Consider the following 19,666-nt stretch of genomic DNA (forward strand, 5'->3'; position numbering starts at 1 on the left):
CTTCATTAGAAGAATAATTAGGTTTTAGAGAACTGAGGGAAAGACCAGTCAGAAGATTGTTAAATGAAAGACCAAAGGGGAAAGTGATAAAATTAGGAAAAGAGTTAATTCTCACAGAACTTCCATGTCAAGAACAAAACTAATCAAGGCACTAAAAGATGTAAAGAGGAGAAAAATAGTGTTGGCTATACACCAGTGCCATGAGCCTGAGCAATAAAGAGAATAAGAATTGTTCATTTTATGAGCATAATGCCTAAATGGCATTAGGAAAGCCTGGTGGTAAAATCTGCATGAAAGGAATATTAAAATCAAGGATTTTAACCTAGCTAGGGAGGCTCAAACAGACAGAAAGAGAGGGGGAGTAACACACCTTCAAAAATGGCATTTTCTAGTACAGAATCAGTGACAAAATACTTGTGGATTAATTTTCTGCCATATAGAGAATTCCTCCTGGCTAGAGAAATGGGCTGAGAGGAGCCACATGGAATTCAACAGATGAATGAGAGGTCCTGCATTTGAGCTGGACTGATGGATGGTGATGCTGCTGAAAAGGAGCTGCCAGTCCTGGGGGGCAGGTGACACACAGTGGGGAAGGACAATGACATACAAAACTGCACCAAAGGGATTGCAGCAGGTGGATGAAGGACAGATTATGCCCCTCAGCTTGCACTTGGTAGACAGTGTCTAAAATAGTACATTCATTTTTGGCCCTCCAATAAAAGAAGGTGTTAGTAAAGTGAAACAAGCTCAGTCACCAAGGTGCTCAGGGGTTGGAGCATTTGTCCTGTGAGGAGAAGCTGAGGGATGTGGGTTTGTGCAACTTGGAGAGGAAATGATTTTGGTGGGACCTAGCAGCAGTTCCTTGGTACCTACAAGGCAGTCAGTGAGGAGATTAAGCCAGAATCTTCCCAGTGCCACACGGCAGGAGGAAAAGACACAACAAACATAAATCCAAAGAGGAAAGGGAGGCTCAGACTTTTTACAAAAAAAAGATACATCAGCAGTGGGGCTGGGATGAGGAGAGACAGTGCCATCTCCATCTGGCCCAGACCACCACTAAACTCTGTCCCTAAGCACCAATCACATCTACATGTCTCTTAAATACCTCCAGGTGTCAAAAGAGTCAGACTTCAATTTATGAGCTGTGGACTGCAGTCAAGTGGTGTTTAGGGATATTTGTCAGTATCCAAGAAGCTTCAGTAGAGACAAGAAAGGTGAACAGACTAAAAACAAAGTACATAAGTGAAAGCAAAAGCAGCAATGTAATAGCAGGAGAGAGGAAGGTGATAGCAATGAGTACAAATTAGGAGATGGACTCATAGAAAAATTGTAAGAGAACTGAATGAACACATAAAATGGTATTAGTTTAGGAACAAGAAAACAGAATTGCCACTAACAGGACAAAAAGGCAAAAAACATCAGTTAAAAAAAAGTTCTCTTGGGAAGGTCAGATGATGTACATGCACCATAGATCATAATGAGCTAATTTCAGCTCCAGCTGTGATCAAGTATTTTAGGCTGTGCCTAAATAGGGATTTTCTAAGATAAGCAAGCCTGAACAATTTGTATGCAAGAGTTTTAACAGAGATGGCCAGAAAAGATCTGGACCAGTGCTGATAATTTTTGATTAGACTCAGAAAACTGGGAAAGCATCCAAGGGTCAAAGGAATTCTGATGTTGTGCCAGTACACTGAGATCTCAATGAGTGGACTGATGCTGGTGACAGTACAGTAATGAAATAGTCAAAATGCATCTTGGATAGATTATGGATTAAAAGCAGATAACAAAATTAACCATACCTAACACAAGTTTAAGGAAACATAGACATCAAACTAATGTGCTGTAATTTCTTATGAGATTACAAGTCTGGTTCACACAAGTAATTAGGTTGATATGGCTAGAGTGATATGTAATCATCATGACATACATTAGCTAGAAAAAAACTGTGTAAGTAATAAACCTCACAAGCAACACTAAATGGGGATTCATTTGTGAGCAGATGTACTTCTGTAATGCACAATTCTTGCCACTCTGTTCTTTATTTATTTATCACAACCTGACAGAAAACTAAAAAAAGGTCCCTGATGGATTTTGCAGTTGAGGCATATTTTTGGGAGAATAGAAAAGAAATGAAGATGACAAGTCAGGGATAGAACAGCATGAACTGCTTTGGAAATGCAAATAATATGTATTCCAGTGTGAAAAAAATGGAACCAACATACATCTGTGAACAAAGTTTGCTGTTCCTACTAATAGGAAGGGGTTTTCTCTCTTCAGAAGAGGAGACAGGGAAAAAAAACCCAACCAACCATGCTTAGAGGCAATGAAGAAAGCAGCTGAATGAATTGATAGGGAGATGCTCTGATTGAATGATTTGGATACTGCAATATTTGGCTATAGAAAACAGGAAATTTCAGGCAGGAATAGAGAGACAATATTACAGTCACAGGCACTGAAGCAGACTGAAGCATTGAGAGTATGCTGTGTCTCGTGCTGAAGTCCACCACTTCTAAAAGCTGATTAAGAAAACTGCAAGAATACCTCAAAATGCCAGAATATCCAAAATGCCATTCCTCACACCAAAGGCAAGGTCAGGATGGGATTTGGCCACAGTGTGAGATCTAAATGGCAAACTCCACTGTGATAACAGAGGGAAGTAAGGACAGCGTTCTCTGGAAGATAGACCAGCCCCTCCTCAGCCTCCAGGTAACAAGGAATTAAGGAAAGATTTGGGGCATATTTTACAGGGGACACACCTGTAATCAAAGCCACACAGTGAAGTCCTCTCCCCCTTAATCTACCTACCTATTGACACAAATAAATTGCATAGCAGGACAGGTCCCAGGGATGCCACAGAAGAGAGAAAAGAAAGACAGAATTCCCACCCCAGATGATTGATTACAGCACTTGGATCATGAGAGGAAGAACAACCACCCCCTACATGGAATTCATGTCCCCAAGGCCAGGGGGACACTCAGGTCAGGGGTATAAAGGGATATCTCCCTTCCTAGAGGGACAGAGGCATCATCTCCAGCCACATGTGAATGCAGCTCTCTCACAGAACAGAGCAAACAGGGAAATTGCTCACTCTTTTATTGCTAGAGAACTGCCTAGCTTAAACAGTCGATGAGTATGAAACAAGCAACTCTTCCCCTAAATTCACACACATTTAAACTTGGGCTGACATTTCCAATCTGATTAGCTTTCTCATTATCTCAACTTTCATCACAGGCTCCCAACTTGGGGAAGCTGCCCTGTGAAGTTGCCTCAGTTCAAGCTCTCCAAACACACCCATCACTGCGGGAAACAAATGACGACAGACAAGACCTAATCACAAGCGGAAGGGAAGAGGGACTCCCACCAGGACAGCTGGTGTGCTGAGCACAGTCTGCTTGAAACGTCTGGGAACTCACAGCCTCCTGTCACCAGCGAGCAGTTGGGAACGAGAGCATCGACAAGCTGAATCTGCAGCCCTGCTTGTTTGTGCACTCAAGGGCATTGGCACTCCTCAAACCAAAGTGTCTCTCGTGATTTTTGGAGCTCCGGGGGGAACAATGAGGGAGAGCACTGACTTATAGATGTTGGTTTGGATTTTTTCCTCACTCTTTCAGGAAAAAAAAAATGTTGAAGGTGGTTAGGGAAGGGAATGTGCGAGAGGGGAGAAAGTTCTGGTGATGTCAGCTCCTATCGCCATGGAAACTGAACATTTTTAGTGACAATGGAGTCTTCCTCCTTGAGCTGCTGGGTTGCGTGGGGAGCAGGGGCAAGCAGGGCAGGGGCACACGAGGGAATTCAGCTAACTAAAACTACAGCTTCTTGCTTTCCAAGGAAGTGAGGAAATAACTACAAATGATTGCCTGAATACATGGTTTATGTAACCAAAACACCGTCTGGGGCAATAGCAGCAAATAGTCATTATGCTCTTGGCTAAAACGTGCAGCAAGGCAGATGGAGACAGCTCAGCTGCCCCACAGAATAGATCCCCTCTGCACTTCGCTTTTCCATGCTGCAGTTTATTCTGTGCAACCTCTGCTGCCTTGCTGGGGGTTTTTTGGAAAGGGAGAAGGGAAGGGAAAAGGCTGGGAAGTACAATCCTTGTTCTTGAAACTGAGAGAAGCTGCATGTATTCTAGGCTGGGCATTGCTTCCCAACATCACGGATGTTTCCTTAAGAGCCAAGTTGATGGCCTGCCTTGCAGAAAATGAGAACCCAGGATCATAAAAAGGAGAAAGCTTTTAGAGAAAACTGATCAGTCTCTGATCTGGATCTAGCTCACTGACATGGAGAAAATGTGCAAAACTTACTGCAAGGTGTCCTCTCTAAGTCAGAGTGCTACGGCAGCATCTGGACCAGAGTAAGGTGAAGCCATGATCCAGGTCTGGGATCAACAAGGATAAAGGTTGGGGCTTACACAGAGGTTAAGTAAAAGCCTGAAGTATGTAAGGACAAGTTAAAGCCTTGGATTTGATTTAAACAGTGCAGACAATTTTAATGAATTTCAAAGAATAATGAATTAATAACCACAAGCTTTTATAACTCGAAATACATTATAGAGTCATTAGTTCTATATAACTAAATGGAAAAATCTTTCTTTAGCAGAAGTCCTTTGAGATCAGATATTCTAATGAGATTACTATCATTTCATTCTGACACCTCATGAGGACAATTGAATAGAAATCAGGAAACAAATTTCTTTCAGTTTTGGACTTAAAATAAAAAATCCTCCACAATGGTTATTTTATATCTAAGGAGTTGATTGGAAGTCTCCTTGGTATTCAAAGAAGTTCAGATATGAGCTTTTTTTTTCTGCTATCAGATACACAAAAGGCTCTGTCTCTCCTCAAATTCCTACCAGCAATGGTGACAGAAGGAAATATGTAAATGGAGTTTGCTCCCTTCTCACCTCAGTAGTGTGGATTTCACTTATTTTCAGCATGAAGTACTTGAGCTCCCCCTCTTCCATTTAGCATTGCCCCACTGATTTCGCCCTCTCTTCAGGGTCAAAGATACCATTCACATCCCATGCTTGGAGGGTCAAACCCCCAGTTCCCAATCCTTTTTCCCTCATATGCTGGTAACTCCACCAGGGGCAGAGCCTTTCTGCCAACATTCTGCACCATGTCACCCACACAGAGGGGCACCATGGGCTCCAAGGTCCCCTTTTCAAACCCACCAGCTCTTCCTTCTTCAAAGGATGCTGTGCTGGGCTCTTGCTTTCCCTGCATCCAATCTCCAGCAATTTTGCCACCAGGAGCTCAGGCTAGAACATAAAATGATCTGGCTTTTCTCAGCACCATGTCTCAGGGGCTTTAACTTCAACTGGCACTCCTCATGTTGGGGCATTTGAAATCAGATGTTAAACACAGCAGGCTCAGCTACAAGAAAGGTGTTCCCATCTCACACATTGTGTTAATTCAGAGAAGCCTGCAGATTTCATCTGCCTGTCCTTCTTTCATGCACAACCTGGCCAGGAATCAGACTTCAAATTTTTACAGCTGCACTGAGTTTGAAAATCTCTGCTCCTCTCAGAAGCAAACAATTATCTGCTTCTCCAGAGGGAATGATTTTCAAGCCTTGCTGTAGAAGAACTCTGTCAAAAGCAAATATAAAGATGGTGCTGCTCCACACCACGGGGGAAAACTCTGCAAAGTGAGCTCAAACTCACTGCTAGCTCAGTCAGTAATACCTGCACTGCCAGGCAACAGTGGAGCTGGTAACTCCTGGCTAGAGAAAAAGAAAATTGAGGGCTTCTCTCTGAAAAGATGCTCACTTTTTTCTCTTCTGTGAGAAGAGCAACATTACATATTTATTTCTGACTTTTTTTATTATACCACAAGGCATTCTAATTGAAAATTGGAATTTGAAAATTAAAAAAAGCACATCCCACTGGTATCAGAAGTGGGCATTTTGCTGTGATTTAACAGGCAGATTCTGGTAGACTTTCCACTTCATACATGCAGAGAGGGGAAAAAAAAAAAAAAAAAAAAAAAATCAAAGCTTCACCATAGCAACTTTGTTGTAAAAAAGCCCTCAAATGTCAACTTGTCCCAGTAGTACTGTGGGTAATGCTGGTGCAATACAAAGACAAAAAAGTCCTGGATAAAAACCCCTACATTCCTACCTTTGAAACACTGCTGCTGGAAACATAAAGGCCAGCTTTAGTTTGGTTCTGGTAAATGTTACACCTCTTCTATCCAGACATTATAAAACCACAAAAAGCCAGAAATGTTTCTGGGTAAGCTCTTCAGCTGGTACAAATCGACACTCTCTGCCCAAGTTGTGCTGGACAGATGGCTGCACATCAGCTGAGGAGCTAAGCTACCTTGTCTGCTCCTTCTTCCATTGGCTGCTAACCCCAGCATGCCTGATTCCAGCTTGGCAGCTGCACTGGAGTAGCACCAGAGTAGAAACTTTCCCCTCAGTTACATCATTTCTGTTCCATACAAGACACTAGTAAACCCAGAACAAACAAACCCAGAAATTATCAACCTACCCAGCCATGACAATGAAGAAATCCAGGCGATTCCAGGTATCTCCAAGGTAACACTTCTTGCCAAAGATCCCCAGGGCCACCATCTTTAAGACCATTTCCATGGCAAAGAAGATGAAGATGAAATCATCAAACACCTGCCAAACAGAAACCCAAGAGCATATTTAATAGGCATTCTCATCCTTGGACTTTAAAACACAGGATGTGAGAAAAAGACTAATTTCAGTACTCCTGAAAATGAGTTAGAGACAGGGCTGGAAAAGTTCCCCCAGTGTAGCCCTGGCACCACAGCTTCCTACTCCTTAATTTCAGTGAGGGCTTTTATAGTTTTTTCATCCACAGGTGAAGTAATTGATGCAGACTCAGACTCCTTACATAGACTTGAAAAGTGGTGTTGGTTCAGCACCAGCAGATCCAAGCCTGGCCAGAAAAACATTGTTTTTCCAAGATCCTCTCAGGAGGTACTCCTCACCACATTGCTACAAATGGCTCAGCTGAGGACCTAGTGTAGCTTCATGCCCAGCTTGGAGAGCACTTATCCATCACAGAGAGGAGCTGCAGGTGCCTCAAGGTCTTAGCCACAACCACACTATGGGCGACACCCTTTGCTGCCTCCTTCTCTTAGGGGAAGCAGCAACCACAGCTGGTGTGTTCATAGACTGGATGTACTCATGGCCCTTCTAAGCATTCCTTTTCTTTCCCCTCCCTCTGGGCATCTCGAATGCCACACTATCTGTGGAATCAATAACAGTCTTGCACATCACCAGACTACCAAATGCACTGGAGGCTTCTATTCTCTCCTGCCTGGATTGTGTAACTTCAGTTATTTCTCCCTGGCTTAACCCTGAGCTAGGTGTCTTGTAGGTGTCTGTGCCAGAAAACCCCTGCTTATGGGCAGGATAAGGAAGATTAGTATTTCATGGCCACAAGTAAACTTCATTCATTCCCTCTGCTGTCCCCTTGCCCTCCTCAAAGCAAGCTCTTGCCATTTTACAAGAGGATAGCTCACTGCCAGGGACAATCCTGCCAGCCTTGCTGGGAAGGTATTGCCCACACGCTGAAGGAAAGCATGCATGAAAATTTGTGACTTGGACTGAAGCACCATCACAACAAGAAGGAAATCTGCTTACCTGCAAGATTTTACACCTGTCAGAAAGGCAGTCCATATCCTCACAGGGCTGGTACATTCCCAGGGTGACACAGTTTAGCAAAATCACCATCATGCTGACACACTCGAACCAGGTGGAAGAGAGTCAAGGAAAACTGCAAAAGCATCGTGGCTGAGATCAGCTTGCTCTAGCCTTGAACTAACAAAATAGGAAGATTAAGGGAAAGAAGGGCCAGTGTAGGCTGATTTATTACATTCCCACATTTTCCCCACTTAGTTCATCACAGCTCCATACCTTGATTAAGCCAAAACTCTTTTGAGAAAGGCAAAGTGGAGGTAGCACAAAAGGCCTAAAGTACTTAGACAAGTCAAATCATTGCCATAGTTAAACACAGGCTTGCTCCTTTCCTGTTGGTTTGCTGAGTCCCTTCCCTCATTGGTTTACTGAATCTTCCAGTCATGGAAGAGACTTTCCATGGTGGTCTATACCTAAATGTATCAGATCTCCAAGATCTAGGGATCGAAATCAAAACAGGCAGATTGATCTCTACATGAGCCTAGCAATTATTGCCCTGCTGGGAAGGGGGTGCAACATGAGGCTAGAACTCTCCCTCTTCCCCTCTCAGAGAAATCTGGGGGTAAAGAAGTGCCAGTGGTCCATCTAATCTGTTATTATGCGTCCAGCAGTGTCCCACACCGTATAAAACTCCACAATCTACTCAAGTTACTCAGTAACTATGGGGAGAAACTCTGTTTCTCCAAGCTGGTGATCTGTTCATGCCCTAAAGCATGAGGATTGATAGTCCTTATAATTGTTTTCTCAGCCACACTGGTGTCCCTGCAGATGCTTTGCTCATTCATTTGAATCCTTTGTTGATAATCTTGCTGAAATATCTGCTTCGATAATAGTTGGCAGCCCTGAGCTACATTGGCTAATTATACTTTACATTAAAAATTGTCCCCTCCTATTTATTTTTCATTTGTTGTCTTATAATTTCATCAAGTGCCACTTCATTTCTATATTAGAGAAGTGGATAAAAATGGTGTATTTGTGTGACCTCTGTACTCTACACACTCTAGCTGCCCTCTCTTCACCATCCCTCTCCTCCTGAAGGAGTCTTAAAGCCTGATACACACTTATCCAAGAACTCATTTACAGCATTTTAGATCTAAAATTAAGTGCATTTGTGCAACTCCTTTCCAGTGATCCCATTTCAAAGCAACAATGTAGAGTGAATAGACCTCCAACCTCTGGCAGAAACATTCTTGGGTATTTTACACACCTCACAACATCACATCTGCTCAGTTTCCACTGTCAGACAATTTTATCATTTTTAAATAGAAGAAGCATGGAATTATCTACTAAAATACAACCCACTGAGTGCATCCATTTTCAGTCCTTTCAGTACTGAATCTAAAACAGTGGCCTGTATCTCTGATCACTTCTGAAAGACATTCAACTTCTGTGGTTTGTTCTGAGCAACTCTGCCATGCTCATTCTCTGACAGTGATTTATGACTAAACTGCACAATCTGATTGAGGAGATTATTAATTCTCTCTCTTCTCCCCCACCTGGTTTGTGGTGAGCTACTTTCAGTCACAAAATCAGACAAGAGCAGGGCACCAGTTCTACTGTTCTAATGATGCTCCAGGGTGATTTCAAGAATGTGTTATCACTATCCCTCACAAAGTTAATCCCATGTGCTCTACAAAGTAAGGCATATGGAGCCCACCCCTGCTTTTTGGATATCAGCTCTCAACGTTTGCCAGCATTGTCCAGGCTTACCAAGAATGCTGCTGAACTGCTGGCTATCCCCAGCTAGTATAGTGATATCAACAAAAGCCACTGCCTCACAGTTTTCCTTTCAGAGCAGCTGGAAATCCTGAAGAAGCACACCCAACCTGCAGCAAAAAGGAAGAGAATACGAGGAGAAAACCAGAGCATCTCCTGCCCCGAGTCAGGAGCAGTTGCTGCCTGCTTGGGTCGGTGGAGGGGGTAATTAGAACTATCTGCTGCCTTCAACGTGTCACCATTGTCAGCCACAGCTACTGCCTCCTGTCACCACAGCAACAGCCTGCAGCCAGGTTTATCATCTTCCTTTTGGCAATGCCTCCCCTCTCCCACATCCCTCACCCCCCTCCTTTTCCCCGTGCCTGATCCTGTAATTAATTGCAGCTGCTGACAAAGCCAGTCTTCATAATCTGCATCATTCAGTCAGAAGTTTCATTATTAATTAACTTCTTTCAAAGTTTAAATCTCCTGATCACAAGCAAACCCCTGCACATGTTTTCCCCACCCCGCTCCACCCTTCCTCACTGCTTCTCTCCCTTCCCACACCCTCGGTTATTAGCATCTTTCCCAGGGAATTTTGGGGTCTCCAAGAGATTTGGGAAACTAAAAGGAGACCCACACAATTTCTTCCCGTGGTCAGCTTCTCTCCTTGGCCACCACAAGGTGCTTCAGAGGAAGATACCAGAAAATTAGTAGCAATCCACTGTGTAATAATTCACTCTTAAAGGGAGGGTTTTTCTCCCTAACCGTGACAGTTCACAGTTGATTCAAACCCTTTCAGATAAAAGGAGCATGGCCCTCATCAGAAAAAAGAAATACAGCAAAACAGAAGCATTTCCTGAGTTAATCACAGAATATTCTGAATTAGGAGGATCCACAAGGATCCACAATAGTTACTCCATTGAGTAACCACAGACCAGTCTCACTATCCACATAAAACTTTTATAAGGAAGAGATGTTTGCTAAACTCAATTTCAGCATTGTCTGGTGACATCAAGATGCATATCTAGATTAAGTACATTTTGCCTAAAAAACTTGCACTGATTCTACAGCTGGTGCCTGCCTGTGGCAGCAAGACTTTTCTTTGCTGCTGGATGCCAGCCCTGTCTTTCTGCACCCTGAGCTGTAGGGCAGAGGCAGCCACTGAGTATCCACTGGGGACAGGGCAGCTCTGGGATGGGGAGACACTCAACAGGGTCATGCATTGCCAGCATACACGAGGAGGGACCTGTCATCCCCCCCAAACCATCTGGGATGTGCTGAAATCACGAGTTACAGGATAGTTAAGGAGATATATTGGTGTTTCTGGGATATGTTTTGTGGTAGTGCTTGATAGCACAAGAAGATGATATTAGAAACAGGTGATGGGAGACAGGCAAAGCTTTTGGGCTCAGTTCCTGAATGACAAATAGCAGGAGCAACATCTGCTGTGTTGGAGCTGTAAACACCTTGCACCTAAAAAGCTGAGTACCACTTAATGTTCTTGGGATTGACTTTAATCTCTGTTTTCCATCACTGACAAAAATACAATGGAGCAAAACAAAACAGCACTTTTGGGTCCCCTCTCCTCTTCCTCCATCATCAGCTGCAGAGGCACAGGTAGCTCCCCAGAGGCTGGCACTCCTAACAGCACAGAAAATATGTAAGCTTTAAAAGCATGACAATCCCTCAGTGTTTCCTGCTGCTATTTCCAGACTGCTCCTAGGGTATGCCTTGTGCCAGTTAAAGTCCTGAATATCTCAGACCTGCTTAAGCTGCAGCAGAAATGCCTGACTACAAAGCATTTACAGCCAGGGGAAAAGCCAGCCAGCCCTGTGGTAGGCTGGTCATGGCTGAACCTGTCCCAGAATGGAGAGCAGAGCAGTTGAGTGACTCGAGAAAATATGGAGCCTCATGCAATGCATCCCAAAAACCAGCTACCCTGCTCTGGGACCATCCTGCAAAAAGCCAGGAGGATCTTGTACCTGGAGCAGGACAGTTAATATTCCATTTATAATGGAAGGAGTGATTTGTTATAAAGGTCAGAGAAAGCAACAGCCCCAAGGAAAGAAATGCCTGTTTTCTCTACCTCACTGCTGTTATCTTTTCCAAATGTTTTCACAGGCAAGTTTCACTTTTTGTCCCCTCCCACTTTTTCTTATCACCACTCAGCTTTTGTGGGTGTTTTTCCTCCTGTGTTGATACATAGGAGTTTTGTCTTTTTCTACAAAAAAAGCTGGCAGAATCAACAGGGTTCTTTCTCTTCAGCCTCAGTCTGCTGTGTTAACTCACTAGAAGAAGTTGAATGTAACACTGTGTTCACTTGAAAAATACTTCTCAAAAGGTGTTTGTGTTCAAATAGATCAAAACAATCAAAACATTTTTCACAACAAAAAACTTTAAAAATCCTACTTTGGAAAGACTAAAACATTTCTTCTTTGTCTTTTCAAGTGAAAAAAAAATCAGCATAACAGGAAAAAAGGTTGTATTTTTTTGACCAGACATAGAACATTCTGATTTTGAGTTCTGAGTTTCTGTTGGAAATTAAATGCCAACACCCAGAATTGCAATGTTGGGATTTTATGGTGGCCAAGCCACAGGCGGAAATTTGTAAAGCTTTTTTTGCAAGTACTCAAGGTCAACATCCTCTAGGTGTTCCCATGTCATGCAATCCTGTACTTTTTTGCTCTCATCACATTATCATTTATACACTCTTCTCATGAAAGAGGAGCACCTGAAGGTCATTCTGAGGTCTTCAGGCATTGCTGTAATCTTCAAGTCTTCAATAATACTGATGCCAAAGAAAGGACTGCAGTACTTCCAAACACAGCAAGACTGCTATGTTGATTTGAGAGGAATTGGGGAAGACTTAAATTGTGTTGGTGTTACTGGGAGGAGGACAAGAAACTGCAGAAGAACGAGGCAGTAGAGAGATTTTAAATGCTTGGCAATGCTTCTGTGTTTCTGCCCTTTGGAAAGGACTTTCTATCAAGAACAGATGCATTACAAAAGACAAAGACTGAGTTGTTCCCCTGTTAAATCAGATAAACAGCAAAAAAACAAAAGCACCATAGGTCAGACTCTCTGATCTTACTTCCAAGGACTGCTCAGAAAGTGGGTTCTGTACCAGGCCATTCAGGTTTTTGGCGACATAGCTCAGTTTTCATTAGGTTCTAAGTTAAATTTGAATTTAAATCAGTTGTTTCTCAAGCATCACATAATATTCCCCTTCAGAGTTTGGCAAGGATTGAAGATGGCTTTTGAAAAATTTTGTTAGGTTTGCTTTTTTTATTACAGAAACAAAACGAAGCAAATCTCTCCTTTCTTAAAACCCTTCCCATAATGATTTATTCAGATCTTCTAACTGCATCCATTAAACACTCAAAATCCACTAAAACCAAAAATAATAGAAAGAAATTTCTGTCAGAAAAGAACATAACAGTGAAGATTAAGAGGCTGAAGAATAAACAGATATTAACACAGTGAGGCAGGTCTTTAGATCCTCGAGAAATAGGGAGGCAACAGGAGATCTAACCAAGTGCAGGGCCCCTAATCAAACAGGAGGCTACAGGGAAAAAGCAAGGCTTCTTTAAGACACCCTTCACCACCAGGACTCAGCAGTACTAAAGCTAGCATGAATACACCAAGAATCCTGCCTGGCTGTCACACCATTTACATGGATACACATTGGTCTTGTAAAGCAACCTGCTGTTGTCTCCACAAGAGGTGAGCAGATCCCACCTCTAATTATTCAAATATCTCACCAATACCATGCATCTTCATCAATGCTGCTACACAGCCCTGCTATTAATGATTGCCTCCTGCCTGTAGCAGCTGAGCCCCAGAGCTTCTCAGCTGGTAATGACCCACCTCCAAATTGCATCTGTCTTTCAGGGTGCAACACAGCATCTGTTCAACAGCCTGCAGAGCTCCTACAAAGCTGTTTACTACAGAAAGCATGAAAACATACAGTACCTAGGGAAACAACCCACCCAAGAACCTCTTTTTAGGTCAGAAGAAAGTAATGATCCAAGTTTAAACTTAAGCAGGGTATTAGAGGTAATGACTGTTCCTGGAGAAAGAGCTTTTTAATATCCTCAGATGGCTGGGATTGCGGTTGCTTGTCTTTCTTGCCAGGAAAGCAATACTCCACCATGCTGTGGAACCAGTTCAAGACTGACTTGAGGAATCACACCTCCTGCTGACTCCCAAATGGTGCCTCCTGCAGCATTCTGGCTCTGCCTTGGAGATTGCTATCCAAAATCTGACCAGGCTTCGCTTTAGGAGCTTCAACAAGGTCACAGCTTGAGGCAATAGGACTGCAGCTTGGGATGTTATTATGCTGTATGACAGGTGAAAGGATTTTGCTCCAAAATCTCCTCATCAGAGTGGCAGCTTCATCAGTGGCTTCCTGCTGCAAATGGAGTCATGGGAGTAATAGACACCAGAGAAGGACCAGCTGAGGAAAACCCCTGAGCCACAAAACCAGAGTCCAAAATGTAAAGCTCTTACTGCTTACTGATATTTCACATAGCACAGGCAATTCCCTACTGACATCAGTGGAAAAGTAGGGACCTTAGAAGAGTCAGTCTTTGATTGTGGATTCAGTTGGACCTCTGCTCCAGAGAAGAGCTGAACTTGGCAGGCCAAAACAGAAAGACATTTGCAGTCCAGAAGTGATTTCAATTAGTAATGTGCTCCAGAGTCACAAAATCTGGATTTTAATAGCATTGCTGGATGTTCTGCTACAGTGCCCCATCATACATTTCCCCAGGAAGGGACACGATCAGAAAGAGTGACAGTCACCATTCTCTAACCAGAGCCTGAGCCATGGGGGGTGAGGTGGGTGTTGACTTTTTATCAGGTAAAAGGTCTGGCTGTGGTCAAGCTTAACTGGTGGAGATTTCCTTCCAAAGTATAGTGTTTTGCAAGAAAAAGAAAACAAAATAAAAATATCTCCCAATCCTCCCTCTGCTTCTGTGCTTCATTGCTCTGTCACCCAACAGCTTCATCCCAAGTTTTTCAAGTCTTCCTCAGCACCTGTCAAACTGATGCAACACTCCTGCCACGTCTGGTAGTGCTGCATCCCTTCTGTCATGAAAGGTTTGAATAGGGTCCTTATCTCAGCTGGGCCCACTAGATATAACCACTAAATAAATACAGCACCATAATAGCAGCCTTTGTGTACCTCAATGTCAAACAAGGGAGAGGAAAGAACTAGTGATGATAGATTTGGGAGGGCAGGGAGGAGAACTTTAAAAAAGGAAAGCCTTACTTTTACACCTCCTTACTGCTCCTAATGTTGCCAGGTTTGTTTATGGATGGGTGTGGGGTTTGTCCTCCTGTTGTGGGTTTTAGGCTCAGTGGGCCTTGGGAAACCATCTGTGGGGCATGAAGAGGATATTCCAATGAACCTCCTGAAGCAGTGCTGCTGTGCAGCTGCCAGTCACATCCCCCAGGCTGGAGTCACAGACATGTGAAGGACAGAAATGTGGGTCTTGGGTGCTGAACTTGACAACAAATACAAGGGAATGATGGAAACCTCTTTTTTTGGATAAGAAGCCATTTCCCTGGAGAGAAAACCTCACCAGAACCAAAGGGCTAAATCCCATCAAACAATAATTGTGTTCCTATTCCTTTTCCTTGCACTTGCCTCTTTGTTTCGCATCGCTGTCTTTCTAATCCATAGCAGTTCTCAGATGTTGAAGACTGCTTTTTCCATTCTTTGCATCTTCCCACCTATCCCTGTCAAAGGCCACACAAGTTCAAGCTGAGCTTAGAGGTATGTACAACTCAAACATGTCTGAAGGGAGTGCAGGGCACCTTTAATAAAAGGTCATCTTGCCGAGCAGGAACGTGAAGATGACAATGAAAATACAAAGGACAGATTAGGGACCTTTTCTCACTGTTTTAAAAGGTGTGTATGCCCTTCTGCACAGGGGCTCTTCTCTCTGCAGGTTTCAGGGCAGTTATCTTGTACCCCAGCACATCATCTGGTGAAGGATGTGGAAGTGAGCACCTTGCTCCTCCAGTTTCCAAGGCTAAATTTTCTTAGAGGCTACTCTGATTCCAGTAGAAATCCTAGATTAGAGGGGCAGAAAGAAAGGCAGAGTGGTTTTATCCTTTCTCTCCCAGCAGCATGATGTTTTCAGTGGCTGGAGCATCACTAAATTGCGTTGTGCTTAGCTTAGCAGGCTTTTCTGAGGAGTGCTTCAGCACAGAAAAAAAAGATGAGGTGACAAAGCTTTGCAGCAAAGTAAATAAAAATTAATTCAGAAGTGGAGGAAGTGATTGGCTAAGGTCACTCAGAAGAAATTGCATACAGTCTAAGCAAAGAGCAGGGAAATAACAGAGAGCTGGGTATGAGCTCCTGTTGTTTTTTTCATTATTGACTGTAATTAAAACATAATTTTCAGAGCTTAAGTTGCCACCCACCCCCTATTTTGAACACACATTTTTCCTGTCACAGTTTTTGATTTTTCTGAAGGTTTGTAGCTGGCCCCTCGACCCTGGTTCCCAGAGGGTATTCTGGGACATTTGGCACTGATGTCCTGCAGGACACGTGCCTGGAGAAAATACTGCAAATGACTGAGCCAATCCATCTCAGCAGATAACTGGAAGCTAGGAGGTTCAGCCAGCAAACAGGCTCACAGCAGCTGCTGGAACCTCCTCAAGATCACAAGTGAGCTATGGATGCACTCCTGGAAAGGAAGATCCTGATGTGTCTGTGGGACAAAGGTACCTGTGAAGGGTGGGAAAGATTCTCACTATTTAAGTTGCTCATCTGAGGAGAAAAAGAGACCTGTGGTGGGTGAGCAGATGTGTCAGCACTCTCCTAGTACATCTGGTCTTTTCCATCCCTCCTCTTACATCCTGCAACAAAGAGCAGTCAGTGAAAATGACATTATATAAATCGTCTAGTGCTTTCAAGACACTGTGTGAACTTTCACTAAATTCCACATCTACCCCTTAAGGTACATAAATGCCTCCCCTCTGTTACTAATAAGAAAGCAAGCAGAAGAGGAGCAGGGTTTTTTAAAAGTCCCCTAGGTGGGTTTTCCAATGCATGAGAGATTCTTAGAGACTGGTTTTCATGAGTGTGTAATACTTTTAATTTCTAACACAGCCAACAGGGTTAATGAAGCTCCAAGCCTCCAAGCCTCTGGCTGCCACTGTCTCAAGTCAGATGGCCAAATATCAGAGTTCACTTTAACAAAAAGAACAAAAAACTCCAAACATTACCCAGCACTGACACAGTAAGTTACTGCTAGGGCTGCACTAAGATCCAGGTGTTCCTGACACCCAGTACATGCTCAGTAAAGGCCTCAGTTTCGTGGCTAGTTGACAGATTGCACCATGCCAGGGAAAGGAGCCAACGTGACTCATGCTCAATCACTGAGATGTCGACAGTGCTGAGTGCTGTTTTAGGGGGAGGTTAAATGCTGGGAATGTGCTAAGCATTAAAAATATTAAAATATTATTAGTATTATTTATGAGGTATCTCCACGTGTCCTAGATGATGCTAGCCAAGATCAAATTATGCAAAATGTTACATAAACATGCAGTAGAACATGCTGCCTGCTCCAAAAGGTTTTTAATCTAACTGAACAGGACAGGCTAACGATGCATTATGATCTCTGCTTTGCACACAAGAAGCAAGACCAGAGAGAAATGAATGCATTTACCCAAGGGCAGACAAGAGACATGGGGCACAGCTGGGAACTGAGCAAGAGTCTCCCAAATTGTTCTCCAGCATCTTTGACCTAAGATCATTTTCCATCTCCACTACTACTGCATTTAATGTGGACAGTGCTCACAGGGAAAATTATTTTCCCAAAAATCTTTCCTGAGAACTATGGGAAAAGTGTCCAAGTTCCACTTGTACTGCATGTAGATTATCATAAATGCAGGGCTCCCTGCATCCAGAGAGGTCTGTGTCCATCCTGGTGTGCAGTGGATGAGCAGGCAAGAGCAAGAACACACATGGTCTCTAACTCCATCTTCCACTGATACCTTCACTGGGACCTCAGGATGGAATTCAGCCCCTAGTTGTGATATGGTAACACTAAAACCAGTCTGACACCCACACATATCTCTCTCTTTTCCAATCTGCCAAAGAATTTGCTACCTTCCAAGGGCACTCCAGGTTCCTTTAACAGAAGCACACTATATAAGCACAAGTTACCAACACGTTTGATGGCAGAACGACCATCTCTGGAAAAGGCAGTTCCTACACAGCATGTTGCTAATAGGGCAGGCGAGCTAAAGCCTCCATCAATCAGTACAGCATAGCTCTACTGCCTCTTTGATGTCTTTCTGCCTGCTGTATTCATTGCCTCTACTCAGATTTAGCACTGGTACCACATTTGTATTCCTGTGACCTATTTGTTTTCATATAGATTCAACTTCGCACGCTATTTATTCTAGAGTTTTTGACAGCTTCTGGAAATACACATTTCTTCCTTTTATTTACGGTCTAACTTTTTTCCCTGTACAGTTTCCAGTCAAATTTTGATGACCTGTAAGATCTCTTCCAACTCAAACCATTCTATGATCCTTAACTACATCACTTCCACAGGACACTTCCAACACTTGCGTCCCGCTTTTCACAATCGAGTGACTTTGCCACAAGGATGGAATAAAGATGGTTGTTTAGCTGAGACATAGCTAGTGCAAAATGTTGGAGAGCAGAGGACAAAACCCAGCCATCTTCCCCTAACCAGAGGGCAGGGCCACAGCAGGTTCTCAGCAGCCTGAACAGGTCCACTGCAGGGAAGGCTGCACCATGATGCTGACATTTCAGCCCCTGGATCAGCAGATCACCAAGGCAAACAGTCACCAAATTATTAGTAGCCTGCCCAGGTCAGCAAGATGAGACATTGTCAATGAGGAGCACCAGTGACCAGATATATGTGAGAAATTAATTCTTGGTGGATTAGGATGGCTGCTTCATGCCCAGTGGAGCTCTGTCAAAGAATCCATCACGAGCAGTAGCTTCACTCACTGTTCACCAAGATAACATACCATCTACTGCCAGACTCAGGATATCTACAGCTAGAATCCCCATCAATTTCTGCAAATTTATTTTCCAAATCCTACATGCAGCATGCTTTTTCAAACAGATTTAGTAGAGACTTAAAGCTTATCTTCTCTACACAATCTTCTCGTTCATCTGAGAAGGTGCCCAGATGCAATCAGACATGCAGTCAGAGGTGTACTAGGAAAAACTGCCACAGAAGATTTAGGCTCCTTACTAATAATTTACCCTTATATTTCAACACTTACTTCATACAGATTCTTATGTACCTGACACTGACCTGTGCCCCAAGCACTCATCCATTTTGCTGCCAGGATGTGCACTGCTTTTTGTGCCCATCCCCATGGGACACTGTGCTGTGCAAGAAGGATGTCTATTTTGCTCTGAGTCAGGTAAGGGTCAAAAACATTTTCCCTCAGGTATCTGCAGTCACCATTTATCAGCAATGAAAAGAAGGGATAGCCCTGTCATAACACCTCTTCAAAAAATGAGAAACCCCCTCTGCACCAGAGTTTTTTTTCTGGAAGAGGAGTTGCCATACCTGTTTGTGTGGCAGGAGGCTGAGGCAGGAGGCGTCAGCACCTGCACAGCTCATGCACAGCTCAGGCACGCTGTGAGCGCCCACTTCACTGTGCTTAAAGAGCTTTCTTATTATTTATGACAGTGAGTGGAAGGAAAAGAAAAACCAGAGCGTAGGTCAGGATAGCAAAGACAGGCTTGGCACACTGTGAGGAGACAGCCACTGTGGACCCACAGTAAATCTCCAAGAGCGACTGCAAAAGAGCTCCCACCTTTCACAGAAAGAACAGCCTGTCCCTAAAGCCAGCTCCACTCCCAGCCCCTCTGCCATCAGGGAGGATGACAAATCCCCAGCTAACAGCAGGATGGCTGAGGTTCTGCAGCCCCACGGGGACCCTTGCCAGGCAGTGCTGGGGGCCAGGGCAGTCACAGTGTGCCAGGGCTGCAGCCAGACACCCACTCAAACCCCTGCATGCTGCTCCAGGCTGATAAAGCAATTTTCCCCACGCCACTCTCCCTCAGTCTGCACTCTTCCCACCCACCTGCCACTAAAATTGGAGAGGAGGGCACAGAGGAAAATCAAATTCGCACGAATATTTTGCACACAGTGACCCGTATTATAGTTTTTTCTTTGTTAAAGTTTAGCTTCATTTCTCCAGGATAATTAGTTTCAGCAACACTTCAAAAAGAACCAACTTTTCAGCCTTGAAGAGGCATAAGTTTCCAAATGGTGATTGTCAC

General features: G+C 43.6%; 1 protein-coding gene across 3 annotated transcripts in view; it reads right to left on the bottom strand.

Annotated features, from left to right (window-relative positions):
* The window catches only part of CACNA1I (calcium voltage-gated channel subunit alpha1 I), a 143,094-nt gene that overhangs the window by 74,266 nt on the left and 49,162 nt on the right, over positions 1-19,666 (bottom strand). For 2 of the 3 annotated variants that reach the window (XM_085048715.1, XM_085048713.1), the window contains exons 1-2: positions 7,621-7,754; positions 6,494-6,627 (exon numbers count right to left, since the gene is read on the bottom strand). In XM_085048715.1, coding sequence (XP_084904841.1) covers positions 6,494-6,627; positions 7,621-7,713 — 227 coding nt within the window. In that variant the 5' untranslated portion in view covers positions 7,714-7,754. Of the gene's footprint in view, positions 1-6,493; positions 6,628-7,620; positions 7,755-19,666 lie in introns of those variants that run through there. The other variant, XM_085048714.1, reaches the window with a different exon arrangement.

Source organism: Lichenostomus cassidix, chromosome 1Aa (genome assembly GCF_008360975.1).
Source record: "Lichenostomus cassidix isolate B80296 chromosome 1Aa, HeHo_3.0, whole genome shotgun sequence".
NCBI lineage: Eukaryota > Metazoa > Chordata > Aves > Passeriformes > Meliphagidae > Lichenostomus > Lichenostomus cassidix.